Source organism: Schistocerca nitens, chromosome 1 (genome assembly GCF_023898315.1).
Source record: "Schistocerca nitens isolate TAMUIC-IGC-003100 chromosome 1, iqSchNite1.1, whole genome shotgun sequence".
Classification (NCBI taxonomy): domain Eukaryota; kingdom Metazoa; phylum Arthropoda; class Insecta; order Orthoptera; family Acrididae; genus Schistocerca; species Schistocerca nitens.
The window spans coordinates 1,148,813,232-1,148,835,366 of record NC_064614.1 but is presented as its reverse complement, the minus strand read 5'-3'; the positions used below and the strand labels follow the sequence as shown (position 1 = coordinate 1,148,835,366).

General features: G+C 39.0%; 1 protein-coding gene across 1 annotated transcript in view; it reads right to left on the bottom strand.

Moving 5' to 3' along the window:
• LOC126199758 (calcium-activated potassium channel slowpoke) overlaps positions 1-22,135 on the bottom strand; it is an 872,527-nt gene that overhangs the window by 555,148 nt on the left and 295,244 nt on the right. The window contains exon 9 of the mRNA XM_049936649.1: positions 11,451-11,603. Within this exon, the coding sequence (XP_049792606.1) occupies positions 11,451-11,603 (153 nt within the window). The remainder of the gene's footprint in view (positions 1-11,450; positions 11,604-22,135) is intronic.

The following is a 22,135-nucleotide window of genomic DNA, read 5'->3' as shown; positions in this document are numbered from 1 at the left end:
TTTAGCCTTTCTCTATCTATATCCATATTGCTTGTTTTACATACATTGTGCAGTAATTACTGTCTCTTTACAGATTGTACAGCTTGAAGGCCCCTCTATTATGAATTATTCTGTTAGAAATGTATCCACCAAATGCAATTATTTTTTTAAACTTCTGCCACAGTGCCTGTAGATACTCCTGCCTGCAGAAACATGTTTCAGGTTCCTTACTGAGATATGATACTATGACTTTGAGTAGCAAATCTTGCTATTTGCTTTGGTTGTCCTTTGTACTATAATAATCATTGTTGCTACATATGTCCCATCATCACTATAGCAGCAACCTGGACATCTTCAAAGATGTGATATCTAGTTGTTGCCAGTAGATTTAATATATTTCCATAATGAGTGGGCTTCTGATCTATCTTTCCTAGGTTATTTTCAGAGAAGGGATTTTAGTATTATTTTCCAGAATTTCTTGTCATGTCCATCACTCATGACTCTGTAGTTAGCCCAATTGAGTGCTAGATGATACAAGTCTCCTCCAATGATGACAGTCTATAAAATTACGCCCTCCCTTGGTACTGAGTCTTGACCAAACAATGTTACATGCAGCAGCTTCCATTTCTATTTCAGTGATTTGGGTTCATTGTCTACTGTGAAAAATACACCACCTCCATTTCCCACTAGCCTATCCTTTTGACATACACTTAAATCCACACCAAAAATCTTTGGAGGAAAGACTGACTGCAGCAGCATGGAAGTGGTTTTGTCATGCAAAATAGATACAGTCCAACCAAATTTTCCATTAGTACTTGGGAAGTAATGTGCCAGGAGGAAGACTAGTTGAACGTCCAAGAAAGAGATGGCTGGACCACATTAAAGATGACCTTGAATGGAAAGTAAACACATTGGATGCTGTTTTGAGAGAGAAAATCTACCACGACTGAAACAGATGGAGGAAAATAGTTTTAAAACATTCATCCTCACTTGCTGGAATGACTCCTTATTGATGATGATGAAATGGAATGATGATAAAGGCTCAGTTGAAGGCAAAGTACATGGTATACTTCAGCTCATTGGTAGGATGTTGGGGGAAATGCAAGCAGTCAATCGTGCAACACTGCTCCAGTGTGTGAGAACCATACTAATTAGGACTAACTGCAGGTAGTGAATGTACATAAAGAAAGGCAGTACGAATGGTCACAAGTTTGCATATGAGTGTGCCAACGAAATGCTGAAAAACTGAAACTGGCAGATTCTTGAAGGTACATGCAAGACATCCTGTTAAAACCTGCTTATAAAGTTGAAGAATCAGTATTTAGTGAGGAATACAGGAATATACTGCATCATCCTATATATCATTCACAGAGTACTCATAAATAAAAAAGTACACAAATTAAAGTGTGCATACAGGCATTCTATTCATCATTGTTCCAACACTCCATATGTGAATGGAATAGGAAAGAACCCTAACAAGTGATAAAATATGAATTACTCTATGTTTCTCACACCATAGTCATTTGCAGAACATAAATGTTCATCTCTTTTTAGCTTGTTAAAGGATTTCCCCTATCAGTTCACATTATTTCCCATTGGTAAAAGGCATGAAGCGTTTAAGAAGGTTTTTTTTTCCAGCATAGAGGTTTTTTCTAGTTTTCTATTGTTACATATTTAATCTGACCATACAGGGAGAAGAGTTGCAATATTTATAGACAATAACAGGAGTTATAAAATGCTCAAATCTATATTTCAGGTGCAGTGACACAGGTTAAGTTGAAATGAGGTGAATGTTTGACATTAGGAATATGCTATTCTGTGATCAGATCCATAGGACTGCACAATGCTCATTGGCGACCATGTCAATCTCTGCCACATGACACCATTGAGATAGGCATGCTTGTCAATGTTATGATGTTAATACTGGCACATGCATGGGTTATCAGCTTTGGAGGCCAATCATTAGGAGTGTTCGGTGCAATTTTTGTTCAGGCACACTTGTACTCTGCCCAGCATTAAAGTCTGATGTTAGTTCTGACACAGTTCGCTGCTTGTCCCGTTTTACTAGTCTGCCCAGCCTATGACATCCAGCTTCTGTAACCCCACAATGTCTGGACATGGTCTCACCTTGGTTTCACAACATGTTAAAGACACTCATGACAGAACTCTTCAAACACCCTCCACCAAGTCATGCAGTTTCTAATATGCTCATGCTGAGCCTCTGCACTATCACAATATATCCTCAATCAAACTCAGATAGATCTCGTGCTTCCCCATTCTACACATGGACAGCATGCTCACTGGTATTACAATGAACTATGTGTGTATCTGACTAGCAGTCGTCTCTCAGTAGGTGATGCTGCTGTCACCTGGAGAAGTTTATACCAATAGTCGATCAGTGGATATAATGTTCTGGCTGATGAGTGGATTTATCAAGTGTGATTTCAGCACTCCTAGCTTGCAAGCAAAAATTACATATATAAACACTGTGGATACTGAAGTGACTATATATAAAGTCGACACACATGTACCATATTTTATTAAAATTGTCACTTGTAGGACTGTGTGTGAAGGATTTCATTGTGCCGGCCCAAAATGAAGCTTTGGCTATATGACAATCTTACGAAAGGAATAGATTGCTACACAGCACATAAAAAAGACAGTGAGCCACAGACTTTCAGGCAGTTTCCTGTGGGATGATTGGGTCTTAGTTTCATCACTTGTTATAACTTTCTTTAGTTTCTTGTTAACTTTCTGGTTCATGGTTGACTTCATTCAGCAATTCCTGAGTGATGTACATGTCATATTTGGTCAAAATCTAACAATTTTGGAACAAACTTTGCTGCTACAGTTTACAAGCCCAAAACTTCAGAAAACATTGCTTGGCTGCGGATATACTGACAACATCAGTAACCTCTACGATGGTAATCTGGCGATTTTCCAGAACCATTTTCCTTACTTCTTCCACATTGTTGTCGGTAATTGTTGATGGGCTGAGGCATGTAGGACAGCTGTCATTTTCAACTTCTTCTCAACCCTCTTCAAAACATTTATATCACTTGTAAACTCTTGTCCAAGTCATAGCAAATACGCCGAAGGCCATAGTCAGCATTTCAAATGCTGTGCTGCACTTTTTTCCATTTTTCAGGCAATATTTAATGCAAATTCTTTGATCCATCTTTCACAGAAATAAAAATTTACTGAGCACTCAAAACCACATATGTATAACTTTTTTGACTGTCAAACTAAATATTCAAAACAGCTGAAAATGCAAACATATAACAGGAACACGTGTACCAATGACATAAAAAAAATTGAAAATCTGATGTATAAAGCATATGAAATCAAAAAATTTCTGTTACTTGTTTAGCACACCTCTGCCACTGTAGTATTTGCTTCACAGATCTTTAGAAAATACTCCAACACCCAAAAAATTTTGATGCCTTATTGTGTTTATTTGTTATGATTATAACATTGTAAAAGGGATCTCATACCACACAAACACTCAAAGGAAACAGGGAGGATGTTAAAGCAATAGAAGATTTTAAAGAAATCAAACAGTGTTTTGGCCCCCTATGGGCACTATCTATTAAATTGTTTTTAATGATTACTTTTTAAAAGCAGTTGAGAAAATTGGTACTAGAAATTTAGAAAAAAAGAATCAGTACAATGAAGAAGAAATATACGGAAATTTCATGAAAAAAATTCATATATATCTCCATTCACAATAAGAAAACCATTACTACCACCAAAACTAAAACTTGATGTGGATGGCTCAATTAGTAGAGCAATTGCCCATGAAAGGCAAGTGTCCCAAGTTCAAGTCCCAGTCTGGCACATAGTTTTAATCTCCCAGGAAGTTGTAAAAAATTAAATTTAATTGCATACATTTCAGGATGTTATTGATATGAATTAAATAGCAAGTTTGTTGTAACCAGTTACAATTTATTTATTTCCACATAACAATGACATGTTGTTCCATGTGGTGCAAACACAACATGAAAAGGAGTCTTTGGTCACAGTTCCAATTTATATCCAAAAGGTTACAGTATGATGCTTGAGCAGTACAAAGAGATTACATAACCTGCACAAGGAAAAATCACTTTGGGCATTCCACAGGGCCTGATCATTGGCCTGTTAGTGTTCTTGCTGTATATTAATGATCAACCATAAAAAATTCAATGATGAGGCAGTATTAGTTATTTTTGCAGATCATGTATCAATGATGTTTTTGTGAAAGTTATTACACGATTTTGAAGCAAACACAGCTCATACAGCACTGAACTATCAGAATTTTACACCATGGTGTATCAACATAAACTGATTAAAAAATATACTGGAAAAAATTATATTTTAGGTGTGTAAAAACATTTAGATTCATCTACTTTCACCAATAGAATAACTGCCAACTTTTAGGATATGAAAATTATTAGTATATTTTGTAAATTTACATATAAAAAATCTACTCACTACTTGGTAGCAGGAATGTACATACATAAAGGTTCAGGAAATGTGCAAGCTTTCAGATTCAGTGGCTCCTTCTTCTGGCAGAAGGGCCAAAGGGGAAGGAAGACGGATGGAGTAAAAGGACTGGTCAAATTTATGAAATGGGAATACTTTAAAAAGTCACCCAGAATCACGGGTCTGGGGAGCCTTAATGGACAGGATGAGAAGGAAAGACTGATCGTTAGAGACCGCACTGAACAAGAGTTTGAAAATTGATTAAGGATGGAAGAAGGGAGTAATACGCAAGTCAGAGATTATTGACAATACATTGCTGATCTTAGGAAGAAGGTAAAACACAAGGGTGCATGATATGAGGACTGACCTACAGTCCCCTCTTAAAGCCTCAAGCCACTCACAAGGACTAACACCTCAGTCAACAGAACTTCTTACCCCCACCAAACCAAACATTGTCACATTTTACCTTCTTCCAAAGAACCACAAACCCAATCACCCTAGATATCCCATAATTACTGGCTTGAAAGCACCTACTGAATGTTTGTCTGCCTTATTTGATTAACACCTGCATCCTGTAATATAAATACTTCCCTCCTATGTTAAAGGCACCAACTATTTTCTAGACTGTCTCAAATCTGTGCTTGTCCTACTCCCATTAAACATCTTGCTTGTCACCAATGGTGTTGTCTCCTTCCATACCAACATCCCCCATGTACATGGTCTGTCTGCTGTTGAACATTACCTCAACCAGTGCCCACTTGATTCCTTCCTGATTGCTTCAATCAACTTTATACTTACCATCAACTATTTTACCTCTGAGGGCAGACATACAAACAGGTCAAGGGCAAGGCCAAGGGAACCAGGATGTCTCCTTCCTACATCAACCTCCTTATGGGTCATTTAGAGGAGACTTTCCTGGGATCCATAAGCCTTCAGCCCCTGGTTTGGTTTGGTTTGGATATGCTGGTGACATCTTTGCGATATTGACTCATGGTGAGGCTAACCCGTTAAAATTCTTGGAACCTCTAAATACATTCTCACAATTAAATTTCACATGGTATTATTCTGAATCCCATGCCACTTTCCTTCATGTTGACCTCTTTGTCATAGAGAGTCAGCTATGCACTTCTGCTTACATTAAAGCTAATAACAAACAACACTACTTACATTTTGGCAACTGCTATCCTTTCCATGTCAAACATTCCTTTCCATACAGCACTGTCATTCAGAGCAAATGTATTTTGTTCAGTTGCAGACTTTTTATAGCAATACCCCACCATTCTCACCTCAGCCTTCATTGGAAGTGATTATCTCACCAACCTAGTACCACTCCTGGTACAGCTGATTCAGTCTGACATGTTGCCCACCACAGCACCAAAACTAGAATACCTTTGAAGTGCGCCCCCCAACCCCCCCCCCCCCAAAAAAAAAAAAAAAAAAAAAAAAAAAAAAAAAAAAAAAAAAAAAAAAAAAAACATAGGAAAAGCAGCTCTGCAATGACCTGGTCATTTCCCTACTTTTTATTTATTTACATTTTCTTTGCGTGGAGCCATTGTAATGATGGATTTTGCAAACGTCAGACTTAATACTATGGTTATATTTATACTTATAAAATACACTGTATTCTGTAGCTGCTGCTTCTTATGTCTATTTTTTACATTTATCACATTACAACTGATATGCTAATGCCTCATGTTACAATCACTATCTTACAATTCATTGAAAGAATATAAACATTTTTCTATTAGAAAAGATTTTAATTTTGTTTTAAAACCACTCATATATGGACTTCTATCAGTAATTTTTTACGTTGTTCTGTTACAGAAATAGTTACACTTTGTTCTAGTGTTGTGATCGTGTACATCACTGCCCTTGATAGCTTCTGTTGGTTGACTTATAAAAAAAAAAAACAACTATTTTGAAGATGTGCAGAGAATATATTGTCAGATATTCGTGCTTCACAAACACTTCACGACATGAATCTCTATGTCTGATCCCATGTACAAGTCTTATTGCTCTTTTCTGTATTAGTAGTATTCCTTTTAAATGTACATCAGCTGCACAGCCCCATAGTTCAATTCCGTAATTGAGAAAGGGGGTGAAGTGTTCCATAATATACTAATTTCAGTGCTTGGTTAGGAACTATCTTTGCGAGCTGGCTGAGGAGATATATGGCACTACTGACTTTTCCGCATACGAAATTAATGTGATATGTCCACTGCAAATTTTCATCAACATATACACCCAGGAATTTACAGTTACCATTTTCTGTTGCAGAGATATTACACACACTATTCATATTGTTGTGATGAGAAATGCCTGTTTTAAATGTCAGTAGTTGAGATTTGGTGACATTCACCTTGAGTCCCTGATCACTGAAGTATTTTGTTACTTCTGTTACACCACTAGTAGCAAGAGATTTGAGCTCTTTAGATTCATTCCCATAGAATAAGATTGACGTGTCATCTGCATAGCTTACAATATGGGAGTTAATGGGTTGTGCAATGTCGTTAATATATATAAGGAAAAGAAAGGGTCCAAGGATTGAGCCCTGTGGTACACCTTGTAATACAGGTTCACTGGTGGACTGGGAGTTCATGATTTTATTATCTAGTTTGTATGGCAATTTAGTGCTTTGCTTATGATTCAACAGGTACGTGGTTAGAAGATTCATGGCTTGATCCGCAATACTATAAGATTTTAGCTTTTTAAGAAGTACCCTATGGTTTACCGTATCAAATGCTCTTGTCAGGTCCAAAAATGTACCTGCAGTCTGCATCTTCTGGTCCAACAGACAGTAAACTTCATGGATGAACTGTGGTTGTACTTAGCTCTTTTCTGAAGCCATGCTGCGAATCTACAAGCAGTTTATGTTGTGAAAAAGGCACTTAGCTGAGAAAGGATAATGCTTTCGAATATCTTACTAAAAGTGGGAATTAATGATATTGGTCTATAGTTGGAGACTTCTTCCTTACTTCCCTTTTTATACACTGGTTTCACTACACTCATTTTTAGAACCATTGGATACATGTTTTCCCTAATGCTGCAATTAATCAGGTGAGTAAGAGGTTTAGAAATTTCTTTTAAGCATGCTTTAGTAATAGCACTGGATACGCCATCCCATCCAGATGAAATTTTTTTCTTTAGCATGTATATTGCCCTGCGAACCTCCTGCTCATTCACTTCACAAATTCAAATTCGGTACACTGGGTGAGATGGTATCGGATCTCTATCTGTGAATCTGTAATATGCATTGATTGTTCACCAGAAATGTAGTAGTTATTAAAAATATTACATATAGTATCCAGGTTTTTTATAATGTTACCATCATGTCTTATGCTGAGTGGTTCCATGTTCATCTTGTTGGGACCTTTTCGGTATTTGTCAATCAGCTTCCAAGATCCTTTGCTTATGTTGTCAGAGTGTTCTATTGTTTTGCTGTTAATCTGCTTCCTTAGATTGACAATTTCAGTTTTAAAAGTTTGCTTGGCCCTATTGTATTTTTCCTTGAATACCTGCATAGTAGTACTTTATAAAGCTGGTTTAGATCCTGTACTTGCTGCCTGAGCCTAATCAGATTTGTTGGGAGTTTCAGTCTAGGATTACTTCCATTTTGACAGTGTTTAACTACCTTCTGGATTTCTGTGACTGGACAACTATATTCATAATCATGCAACAGGGTTGAGTAGAATTCATTCCATTTCTCATCCGACCCTTTTACCTGGTACACAGAATCCCATTTCTCATTCACTAGTTTGTCTTTAAGAGCATTAATATTTGAGGTATTCAGTATTCGTTTCTGTAGCACAATTTTTGTTATTTTAGGCACAACTGAATTTTTGTATTCTATCGCCTGACAGAAGTGGTCAGAATAAAGAAAATCTAAGTTACTGTAATTTACCTTATCTATAACATCTTTGTTGATTATAGCATAATCTATTCTAGTGGAACATGTGTCCGTCACTCTGGTGTCAGAGTTCACTATATTTACAAGGTTGTATGAGGTCAGTACATCACTGAATTTCAAGTTTACTACACTATTTGAGTTTGCATCTGTATTAAAGTCACCTAATATAGTAAGGTCATTAGAACCAGCCTGACCAGCAACACTACTAAGTTTATCCATAAACAGCATTACATCAGCATTTCGTGGCCTATACACTCCAATCACTGTATGCTTTGATAACTTAAGATTATTACTGTGGAGTATAATACCTGTCATTTCAATTGATCCTTCTTTGGTGTGGTGTTCAAGAAAGGAATTTTTTTTAGCTTCTACATCCTTACTAACACAAATTGTCACACCACCACCTTTATGGTTTTGCCTACAATAACTACTTGCTTGTAAGTAACTTTCTTATCTATAGTATATTATTTCACTGGATTTTAGCCCATGTTCTGTTATTACTAGTACATGTGGCAAGTGTTCCTCTGAACATTTGTAGAATGTCTGGTTTGTTTCTGAGATATTGCACATTTAAGTGCATTAACTTTAAGGGTGTTATCCCGTCTTGTTTATTTACCATTTTTCACGAATCAAAATTGTTTGAGTTACACTTTTTACAACATTTTGCATACACTGGTTTTTTGGAACTGACCTGCAATGACTGAGCACTTACTTCACAGCCTGGCTTTTCTTTGCGCGCATGGGACTCAGTCATATCCTCAATACATCCCTGAAAACTATTATTATGGTCCTTTATTCTAAAAAAGGTCTCGCTGTTGTAGCCCAGAGCAATTGGAGCTTTCTCCACACTGTCTTTCTCACACAGTTTGCTTATGCGGGAAACTAGCTTGGCTTTCCCTTTCCTGTTTAAGTGGAATCCGTGTTTTGTATGTTCATAACGACTCATCTTACTTAAGTCTATCAAATGTACATGGCTAAATTTATCACACAGTTTCTTTAGCTCGGAATTGTAGTGTCGACTCTCTTTGTTTACACACGACCACAGTGGTAAATCATGTCGCACTGGAACGTTTGTGATGACAATGTTCATTTGAAATAGTTTTGGTAATATGTTACGGAAGCCTCGCAGGGCTGTCTTGCTTTTGTTTTTGTATACGTCGTTGCCGCCGCCAATAATCACAACGTGACCGTCTTTGTCCAATTGACTTGTTTCTGTTGTAATATTCTCCACCACTGCATTTAACATTGCACCAGGCTTGATTTTCGCAAAAACTGAATGCTTTGAAGGCATACTTTCGCCAAAACGTTTGGATAGATCTTTTCCATGACCGTCGCCATACAGAAGAAGTGCTATGGTGCACCTTAAGATTGGCAAATTCTTTTTTGGTTCTTTAGCGGGAGTTTTGTGATTACTTTCTGGTTTGTTTATGTCTATTGTGTTACCACAATCTGCTACAAGTGCTGAGAATTTGTTTGATAATGGTATCACTGGGGCTGTACTTACATGTAGTTCCTGCTTGTTTGTTTTTTACGGCACACGCCACATTTTCTGCGCGGAATGACTATTAACAACGGCATTGTCTTGAGTTAGACGATAATTCCGATCCACTGCTTTATATTTAGTTTCCAGCTCTTGATATTTTCTCAGAAGTTCTTGATATTTTGTATTGATTGATACTAAATCATCTGTTAACATGCTTATTATTTTTTCTTTTGTCTTCAGCATGTTCGTTATTTCATTTTCTGCGGCACTTACGAAGCACTGTTGGCATGTCCAGTCATGTTCGTGGTTTATATATTTCAAATTGACTGACACATTTATCGTGGTACCAGTACTTGCAGTCGGCACACAGGATACCTCTTTTGACCTTCTTCACGCAAATTTTACAAATCTCAGTATCACTTTTTAAAGAAACTGGGACATCACTACACGAAAAATGTTCACTCGACGCCATCTTGCATTCTGACCCCTGTGACTGTCCCTGCTATAGGACTTGCCCTATGCACCCTCCTACCATCTCCTATACCAGCACTGTAACTGGCAAAACACATATTATCAAAGGTAGAGCCACCTGTTAAATGACACACGTCCTTTTTCAGCTGTTATGTGAAAACTATTTGGCCTTTCATGTTGGTTTGACAACCACCAAGTTATCAGTGACAAATGGCCTAGACAAAAGGGCGTATACTGGTGACAAGCAATACCCAGTTGCACAGCTGTAAAACTCTTTCAAAAACTGCCCATGGAAATAAAATATCTGACAAACATCAGACGTGCTTTTAAATGTAGATTAAAATGATTTCTTTTTGAACTCCTTCTACACAACAAAGTAATTCTTGAACAATAGTAAGTTTTCAGTTACAGTTCTGTAAATGTGCTGTACGTAACCAAATAAATATCTTTTAAATTGTCCAGTATGCACATTCCGTATCACAATGTTAATCATGAGTGTGATTCATGTAACATGGAACTAAAAACAAATAGTGGAGTAAAAAAGGATTCAGTTTCCCCTCTTAATCTAACAACACTAAGCTAACAGATAAAGATTCAGATCTCTATCTATCTTCTACAAGAGGCTAAATATTCTTCTTTAACAATGCAACAAAGCAATTTAGTGCACAGAACTTGCTAAGCTGTCAGTAAAAAGAATTAGTAGTTTTGAACACTAGAGACTTTAAATCTACAGAAAAATTCACTTGTAAAAAAAACTGCAAAGAGACAGAATGGCTGCCATTTTTTTTTTCCTTTGTCCTCACAATAAGTGGATCTCTCTCTCATTCTGGAGTCTGAGTGATGTGTTGCTACTGTGACTCCAGCAGAGCTGGGCGGGGGAGGGGGGGGGGGGGGGGGGGAAGACGAGACAAGACAGAAAAGAAAAGAATTTGTGTTACATTAATGTTACCAATACCAAACATCATGTTACTAGTCTCCTTTCAGTGAATTATTTTCTACAGTTATCTTCATGCAGCATATAAGAAAGTCCACTTTTTATAATTCTTTGTGGGAAAAGTAATAAAACAATCAACACATAAGTATATTTTGAGGATAAAATGAGTTTTAATTATGAAAAATTGTACTTTTGTGTACTAAAATGATTCTGACCTTGTTGTGATACTGCATTAGCTGGATGATAACACGGATATCATCCGAGTAGTTCTTAATGGAGATAACTCGCATGATGTTAGCTGCATCCTCGGCATCAGGATCCTGGCAGTATTTATTAGCTAGCACCAAGCACGCATCAGCTTCATGCACCTGCACATTGTAATAAGTGTATAATAATTAAACACAATTAGTTTGATTCTGCACCAATAAATGATAACAACTGTAATTAGTGCTGTATAGGATATAAAATTACACGGTCCAGTGACGTTAACGTGATCACCACCTATATTCAATGTAAGCGTGCAATAACCACTAACAGGTGGCAGGTAGCAGCAACAGTGGTTAAAGCTATGTATAGGGAAAGTACGGCCAACTTGCCAGTGGCTGCCATTTTGGGCCCACTGCCCCGCTGGTGATACATTGACTTCTGCATCACATTAAACCCTGTATATTAAAGAAGTGCACTCAACCATCTAATGCATTGCTAAAACTGGTCAGTGGCTTCAAACAGAACAGGTCAGATATTTAGCAACAAAAAGTCTCAACAAATTTAAGCTAAATGAGTCAGAAAGCATTCATTGTGATGAGCATGAAATGCAGTTTTTCCCCACTATCCTTTATTAATAGCGAAAGCAGATTTTGCAGTTCTTTTTGTGGTATTGAGTTTCAACACCTGTTTTCGTAATTAGCATTAAATTGGTCCTATCCAATTGTTAGCAGGACAAAAGGAAACCAATATTAGTTCACAAGTGCAAGAAAAAATCCATTGCTAATTAAAACTCTATATTGACTTGCTTCCTGTTCCTGCGACTTGTTGCTACAAAAAATCGCACAATGTCTCTTTTTTTAAACCAAATAAAGGATTGGATTCAAATATATATACGCTGATAAACATGCCTATATAATTACGCATGCTTTATGTTTTTGTCATATCTATCCCAATAAATTTTGTCTGCAAATTGTTCTAAGACACTAGGAGAATGATTACGAAAGTACAAGAGAATACAGTATTTTTAAAATGTGTTTGAATAAAACTAGGCCTATGATCAAAAGTAGGCTGTAGGAAACAGTAACAACCGTATTTGTATTAATACAGATTAGCAGGCAGGTAGCCACAGTAATCATGGTTACTGAATGGCGTAGGTAACAAAGTACAATTTATTATTGTGAGCATCACAGATGTAAGTTTAAACTATACTGTACAGTCAATCAGATCAAATTTTTTACCAGTCATGATAACTTTGTATGGTACCACTCACTATTTTTTGTTTTACGTGCTAACAGTGGCAGTTGTATCTCTGAGATTTCTATTTTGTAATTAAATTACCATTAGACCATCCTATTAGCGCCCCCCCCCCCCCCCCCCAGAAGGATTGGAACCTAAGTAAAAGAAATGTAAAAAGGAGACAAAGACAAGTGAGCAGAAAAGAATAAAATTAAATGAATGGTTAAGTTGAGCTCCTGGAACCTTTCCCATTGCAACCAGTATTTTCCTTCTTGTTGCATCTCTCCCTTTGGAGGGAATTCTGTGCAGTTTTCCTCCCGTTTTGCTTTAAAACTAACAGCCAAAAGCACAGAATTGAGAAATTACTCTACTTAAAACTTCAAAGATACACAAAATTTCCTATGCTTCACATTTAACGCTTGGGCCCACAATGGCTGCTAATGTCATGTGACATGAATTCAGCCAATCCTGAACTGCAGATGGTGGCAAACGCAGGGGATAAGGTTGGCTATACATTCCTTTATACAGAGCTTCAATAGCAGTGGAGGGTATATAAAGCATGTTTGGGGACATGATAAACAGTGCAGTCATTGTCATAATGTGGAAATTGAACAATTTATTTGATATCCAAAATGGCATGTTCATTGGCTTTTGGATCATGGGTGGAAGCATTTACGAAACAGCTGTTCATGTGTCATTGTGGTTCAGGTATACCAAGCATGACAAAATTGTGCTACTAGGCATAGATTACAGAAGTGAATAACAGCTGCAGAGATGTGTACGGGTGGGTAAATGTGCAACTGTTTCAGTGAATTCAGTGAATGATGTTGTGTATGGGCCTCCACAGCAGGTGCCCGGCTCAATGCTCACTGCTGTTCATCAACAAAGAAGGCTGGAATTTGCATGCCAGTCCACAACTGGACAACCAGTGAGTGGTGACAGGTGGCCTTTTCAGATAAATCATGTTTTATGCTCCACTGAACGGATGGTCATTGGTGTGTATGGTGTGAAACTTTGAAAGCAAACACTCTGCCAACACCTAGCCATGACATTGGAGGTGGCATGGCTCCACATCCCTCTTGGTACCTTCCAGAAAGTCATTGACTCTCTTCCTGCAACCTTTGCACTGCAAAAGGTCATTATTCAGGATCTTGACAGGTGGCCACATTAATGTGACTAGACAGTATAATTTCTTAGATAAACACATTATGTTTCGGATACTAATGCATATTTAGTAATTGACTGATATAAGTTATTATAATTCTTTGGATCAGTGAGACACATCAGGGGCAGACTTCACTAACTCATACATAATATTTTCTGCCCAGATTTTATGACAACTGAAATACCAGGATGGAAACAAACAAAATGAAGAAGGGCAACTACTAACCTTAGTTGACTGATGTGTAACACAAAGACACATGTTTAAGGCACAGAAAAGTTTACTAACTTTCTAGTAAAGTATTGTCATATACACACACACACACACACACACACACACACACACACACACACACACAGACTAACAAATAAAAATTAAAAACAATTACTGTGTGCATCTTCAGCACAATAGACCATCTAGAAACATGGTTTCAGCTCAGTGGATTAACCCTTGACTTCCCAGACAGACACGTGATCCAGTCCAGAACAAAACAGTCAAAACAACAGGAAATTAAACTAAGTAAAAAAAAAAAAAAATTGAGAAATATAGGAAATAGATTCTGTGAAATTTTTAGGGTTAAGCCCAGACAATAATCTGAATTGGAACATACATCCCGTTGGCTGTCTAATACAGCGGTAGGCTAGTGTGCTATCACAGGTGTGGGTGCCCATGGCGGGCCTCACTGATTGTCCACTAACATGGTTTTTTAGTTACCAATGTGCACTCGTCTGGATGTGCCTCTTTACTCTGTGTTCTTATTGTTGTTGGTGTCATAGTCTCTTTGGCATTCACAGTAAGACAAAATTAGTGAGCAGAAAATGGTTGAAGAGGAATTAAGATCTTCAAAACAAAAATAGGTCAAATCCCGCAGTGGGAAGAAGATTACTTTTTATTGAAACACAAATTGGCTCACAAACCTTTCTTGTAATGCTATTTTATTTGCGTGGAATAAGTACCAGCTGCAGCAACATTTTCAGTTCCTTCCTGATAATTCATGATTACTTTGGATTTTGAGGGAAGTAAGGCCAAATATCTTGAGATAAAACAGGAAACAGAAAAAGACGAATGTTCATATAGACATATTTCATTTCTAGAATAAACTACTGTTATTTATAAAGTATTATGTAGTTTTGCCCACTCTACTTTATCTCTCCTTTTTGACATATTTGCAGAAGAGAACCATATCATCCACAATGAAGGTCCACTGAGAGTGAGGTATCACATATCTCTTGAGATAACCAAATCAGCACATCCCTTCAGAACGGAGAATTTGTTAAGAGTATTTTATTGCTGCTCCAACAATTATGTGTCCAGCAACTTTTCCAGTTTTTGAAACAGCCGCCCTTTCACGGAGAAGAGTTTGCAGGTGTACTGAAGAAATGGCAAACAATGTGGAAATGCGACTGAAAGATAAGACTAAAGCTTTGGTCTTTTTTCTCTCTGATTTTGGGTGAATGCATGCATGTAACAGATGTTCCCTGGCTTGTGGTATTTGTGAGAGGTGTTGATGCTGGGTTCAACTTGATGGAGGAACTGCTTGATTTAGAGCCAATGAATGATACAGCTACAAACAATGACACATTTTCTTGTTTAGTTAGGAGACATTATTGGCAAACATGACCCCTGTTGGGAAAACTTCCATTTACTTCAAAAAGTGGAGCTCCTGCAATGGTTAGTTAAAACACAGGTGTAGTTGCTTTGATAGGAACAAGCAAAAGAAGTTGGTACCTGGCAGTGAATAACAGAAATACAATGTGCCGTCACTGCACAAATCTGCCGGTAAAATGTGCCAAAACAAGTGGCTTCATGGACATTGTTGTAAAAACAGTTAAAAAATTTAGATCGCATGGTTTGGGACATTGGCAGTTCAAATATTTCCTAGCAAAGATGGGGTGTGATTGCGGTGATGTACCAAATTTTTGTGAAGTACGCTGGTTGCATCATGGTGTTGTTATAGAAGCTTTTTCAACCTTCATAAAGAAATGTAAAGTCTTATGAGATGAGGTGTGCATAAAGGCATGCACCCTAGTGTAAACTCATACACTTTTTTTATGACATGATTGCTATAAGCTAACCTGTAATGTTCAGATACAGTATTGCCAAAGTCCAGCTTGACACAGTGAAGTTGTTTAAATATCTGGGTGTAATGTTACAAAGTGATACAAGATGCAACGAACATTTGAGAACTGTGGTAGAGAAGGCAAACGGTTGACCTCACTTTCTTGGGAGAATTTTAGGAAAGAGTGGTTCCCCTGTAAAGGAGACCACATACAGGACACTGGTCCAACCTATTCCTGACTACTGCTCGAGTGTTGGCGATCCATACCAGGACGGACTGACGGAAGACACTGAAGCAATTCAGATCTGGGCTGCTAGATTTGTTACCAGTAGATTAAAACAACACATAAGTGTTGCCTCAGGAAATCAAATAAGAATTCCTTAAAAGGCCATTTGCTTCAAGAAACACTATTGAGAAAATTTAGAGAACCGGCATTTGAAGCTGACTGCCAAACGTTTCTACTGCCACCAACATACATTGTGAATAAGGACTGTGAAGATAAGGTACGAGAAATTAAGGCTTATAGGCGTATAGGCAGTTGTTTTTTCCTCGCTCTGTTTGCAAGTCGAATGGGAAAGGAAATGACTAGTAGTTGTACACTCCTGGAAATTGAAATAAGAACACCGTGAATTCATTGTCCCAGGAAGGGGAAACTTTATTGACACATTCCTGGGGTCAGATACATCACATGATCACACTGACAGAACCACAGGCACATAGACACAGGCAACAGAGCATGCACAATGTCGGCACTAGTACAGTGTATATCCACCTTTCGCAGCAATGCAGGCTGCTATTCTCCCATGGAGACGATCGTAGAGATGCTGGATGTAGTCCTGTGGAACGGCTTGCCATGCCATTTCCACCTGGCGCCTCAGTTGGACCAGCGTTCGAGCTGGACGTGCAGACCGCGTGAGACGACGCTTCATCCAGTCCCAAACATGCTCAATGGGGGACAGATCCGGAGATCTTGCTGGCCAGGGTAGTTGACTTACACCTCCTAGAGCACGTTGGGTGGCACAGGATACATGTGGACGTGCATTGTCCTGTTGGAACAGCAAGTTCCCTTGCCGGTCTAGGAATGGTAGAACGATGGGTTCGATGACGGTTTGGATGTACCGTGCACTATTCAGTGTCCCCTCGACGATCACCAGTGGTGTACGGCCAGTGTAGGAGATCGCTCCCCACACCATGATGCCGGGTGTTGGCCCTGTGTGCCTCGGTCGTATGCAGTCCTGATTGTGGCGCTCACCTGCACGGCGCCAAACACGCATACGACCATCATTGGCACCAAGGCAGAAGCGACTCTCATCGCTGAAGACGACACGTCTCCATTCGTCCCTCCATTCATGCCTGTCGCGACACCACTGGAGGCGGGCTGCACGATGTTGGGGCGTGAGCGGAAGACGGCCTAACGGTGTGCGGGACCGTAGCCCAGCTTCATGGAGACGGTTGCGAATGGTCCTCGCCGATACCCCAGGAGCAACAGTGTCCCTAATTTGCTGGGAAGTGGCGGTGCGGTCCCCTACGGCACTGCGTAGGATCCTACGGTCTTGGCGTGCATCCGTGCATCGCTGCGGTCCGGTCCCAGGTCGACAGGCACGTGCACCTTCCGCCGACCACTGGCGACAACATCGATGTACTGTGGAGACCTCACGCCCCACGTGTCGAGCAATTCGGCGGTACGTCCACCCGGCCTCCCGCATGCCCACTATACGCCCTCGCTCAAAGTCCGTCAACTGCACATACGGTTCACGTCCACACTGTCGCGGCATGCTACCAGTGTTAAAGACTGCGATGCAGCTCCGTATGCCACGGCAAACTGGCTGACACTGACGGCGGCGGTGCACAAATGCTGCGCAGCTAGCGCCATTCGACGGCCAACACCGCGGTTCCTGGTGTGTCCGCTGTGCCGTGCGTGTAATCATTGCTTGTACAGCCCTCTCGCAGTGTCCGGAGCAAGTATGGTGGGTCTGACACACCGGTGTCAATGTGTTCTTTTTTCCATTTCCAGGAGTGTACATAGTACTCTCCACCATGCACTATTCAGTGGCTAGCAGAGTATCAGTGTAGATGTAGACCATGGAAGTCATGCCCTGAAGTCTTAACCATGTCCTGTCATCTTGTCCCTTCTCCTTGTCAGTGTTTTCCACAAATTCCTTTTTCTGCCAAACACACATTATCAGGAATTTCTGCCTCAAGTTAAAGCCTATGTTTGATACTAGTTGACTTCTCTTGGCCAAGAATGCCCTTTTTGCTGGGGCTAGTCTGCTTTTGATGTCCTCCTTGCTCTGTCCATCATTGATTAGTTTGCTGCCAAGGTAGTAGAATTACTTAACAATTTCTGCTACTTCTTGTTACTTTCGTCTTTCTTCGATTTATTCTCAATCCATATTCTGTTCTCATTAGAGTGGCCATTCCATTCAGCATATCATGAAAATCTTTTTCACTTTCACTCAGGACAGCAATGTCATATTCCCGTAGTTATCATTATATTCACTACGTTTGCATATGACACCTCTTCTGAAAGATGAAAACCGAATTTTGGAACCATTTTTCGCTGTTGTGCTTACATGTTAAGATCTAAAGTGGATTATAAGCCCAGTTAAATACGGCATCTGGAAAACAGCTGATCCAGTTGGTGATTCAGTCAACAAAGTCGTTATTGCTCTTCACTTAAATGTTACACGTAGAAGGCTTCAAGCACAGTCTAGTATTTCTGCTTCTCCTTTACTATGCAATAAGTCCTTATTAATTGAATATTCTGAAAACAAGACATAACCTGAAAACCTGAGCATGTTTCAAAACTGGTTTCGTTTACATGGAAGCAAAAATCAATAGCAGAACTGGAAAACTGACAACTACAAGCGGATTTCCAGAATAAGTTTTGAAGTGTTCAGATGACCACCCAGAAGCAGTATTGAGAAATTTTACTGGATTGGGTTTTGGCAGTACCATGTAAGTGGGGTGATAGTATCTCATGGTTTTTACCTTCAGACTAGGAGTGACCTTTTTGGTGCAGATTCCCAGCCAGGCCCAAGTGCAACTACCTTTTCCACAGCCTTTGCCATACAGGATGGGCAATGGTTAAACTAACTAGGCCTGCCCATTTGCAACTGCAGGATTGGATCCCCAAAAGTTACGGGAGTTCTTAGGAAGGTGACCCATGCACTCCTGCTGCCAGTGTGCTGGTCCAGACTAACAGCTTCCTGCCTCACTCAAGCCTGCTACTGCCAGCCTTGGACTTTAATAAAAATGGCAGGATTTGCATTATTTTGTTTTACAGTCATCAGCCACCCATTATGAATCTGGAACTATTTATCACAGCACATGGATATGAGACATGTGATTCAGGATACCATAACTGCAGTAAATTGCAATGAGTTCAGCACCTTTTCAGTCATATTGGACTTAAACGGCAACAGACCAGAAAGGACAGCTCTCACCACCCATGAAACAGTTAGATTAGATGTAGACATTGCTGCCTAAAGTGAAACCATATTATCAGGCAAAGAGCACAGTAGTGAGACTAGTTCAGGTCACACTATCTTCTGGAAACGAAAGGACACAGATGAACCACACATCCATGGTGTAGGATTTGCAGTAAAAACACAAATAGTGCAAGAACATTGATTAACCTCGGAAAGTATTATGACTCTTTGAATTGATCTCTTTGGAGATATTGTTTTATCATTCTTATCTCTGCCTCTGCTTTTGCTTTAGACAATGATGAAGATAAGAAAAATCAGTTCTACCATAAACTCAACAATATTCTCATCAAGATATCAGCTAAGTATAAACTTCTTTTACTTGGTGACATCGATGCTACATTGGGAACAATGGGCTGCTACTTCTTGGTTTGTGTGGTTTGTATCACTAATATGCAACTCTGCTTACCTAATCATTATTAGACTTCATGGATGCATCCACACTCCAAACACTGGCATCTCATTGGATGTCATTATTTGGCAGTGAGACAAGAATGATGTCCTGACCACAAAAACAGCTTGCAACTTCAATGATTGCTAGACTGATGGCAAACTGCTCATTAGTTGTATGATTCTCATACATCATAAACTGTGAGCCCAGTTCTTAAATCCTTGCAGGAGGAAACTGTACATCAACAGCCTGCAGAATAAAACTGTTCACTTTCTTTTGCAAGACACACTTCTAGGTCAACTTAGCAAAACATCAGCTAAAGCAACAGATGAAAAGTAGAGGACCACTTTAAAAAACTTGATCAGAAAGACTGTAGAGGAGGTCATTGGTTTCAGTGCAAAGAAGAGAAATAACTGGTTTGATGACATTAATGAACTTATTGAGAGCGTCATAAGTGTCAAGTGGGATGCTTAACTATCTCTTGCTCAAGGTCCATCCTCCACAGGAAAGAAAACACATTTTCTAGAGCCAAAGCAGAAATATTAAATTGAAATAACAATCAAGGACAACTGGTCGCAGCAAAACACCAAGGAACTCCAAAGTCTGTCAGATACCATGGACTTGCAAAAATTTTACACTGGAACAAAAGAGGTATATGGATCTCTCCATTACCCATCAGGAATCTTGAAAGTCAACAACAGGACAACTATCCTCACTGACAGTCAGGGCATTTGGAGTCATTGGACAGAGCACTTCAGCACACTCTTGAACCATGGTTCTACTGTTGCTGGTGACTTCCTCAAAACATGTTCCACAACTACACCACAGCCATGTATGGCAGTCCCACCAATATTTTATGAATTTATCAAGGATCTAGACAGTGTGAAACTGATAACAATCCCACAGATATCACTCAAAATGGTGGCTTGCCTCTTAAAACCAGACTCTTTTGTCTACTTCTTCTAATGTAGGCAGTCCATAAGGTACCAGCTGACATGAAGAACTTCACAATTGTAACCATCTTTAAACAAGGCAACTTAAACACCTGTGGTAATTACTGTGGCAGATGCTTGCTCTCTGTTGCTATTAAAATTTTTTGCAGCAGTGTGTCGAATCTCTTCCAGACTCTTTCCAAGACTGTATTTCCCAAATCTCTGTGTGGATTTCATCCCTCCAGACCATTACCAATATGATCTTCTGTGTGACAACTGTATGTGAAGTGCATAGAACAACACAAGACCTAGAAAATATATTTGATATGGTGCCCAGAGAAGGTATGTGGACGATCTTAAATGTCACAGTTGCTCTGAACATTTTGTTGGACAATTCAAGATCTCCATGTGGGCATGTATGGGCAAGTGCTACATCAGAAAGAAACATTGGGCAAGTGCTAAATCAGAATGAAACATCTGATAAATTACCTACTACTAATGGACTCAAACATGGATGTGTCCTCGTGCCAACATTATTTGCCCTACACCTTGCAGCCACGCTTTATGAGGCAACATTTGTAAACAATGAGGATTTTATGAAGGACTTCTTAAACAGTCCAGACTATTTTTTAAAGGGTATACAAGTTGCATCCACGTATATGATATGCAATATGCAGATGCCAATGCTTTTCTAACGCATGCAACTGCACAGCTGCAATTCTCTGTAAGTGGTATCAGTAGTGTATATGAATAGTTTGGCCTGCCCACTAACATTCCTAAAATAGAGGTACTCACACAGCCTACTGCTGGCACTGCCTTTGCAGATTTCAGTATCTCCATAATACCTTTGGAGCAAGTAGATCACTTCTTCTATCTAGGAAGTATATTGCCAATAAATAATACACCTTAGAACAGCATATGCCCAACAATGTTACATGTGTTTGAAAAACCCAAGATGGTTCAAGAGTGTTTGATACGTAAGCAAATAGAACTTTTCAGTTTCAAGTGAAGTCAACATTTTGTTGAGAAGATCTAGAAAGCCAAAATGAGCAGAGAGCAATGTGAGAGAGATTCAAGGAATTTGAAAATAAAATTTTGCCAATTGATCAGGTCAAAAGTCCTAAGATTTCATTTTATATTAAATCAGAGAACTGATCAAAATCATCTATTCACTCATCACTCAGACAGAAGAAGACAGAGATAAGGCCAAAACATTGAATTTGATCTTCTGAAATTGTCTCATGGCTATGAGATGGTAATGTGGTACACCTTTCAATCATAAAACAAATGCCAAAATGGCAGATATTACAACAAGGGATCACAGCATGGAAAATCAACTAAACTGCTCAACTGTGGAAGGAAGTTACTGCAAGATTCTTTGATCACAAGAATGAAATTACTCCTTTTCTAGTAACTGTTTATTGT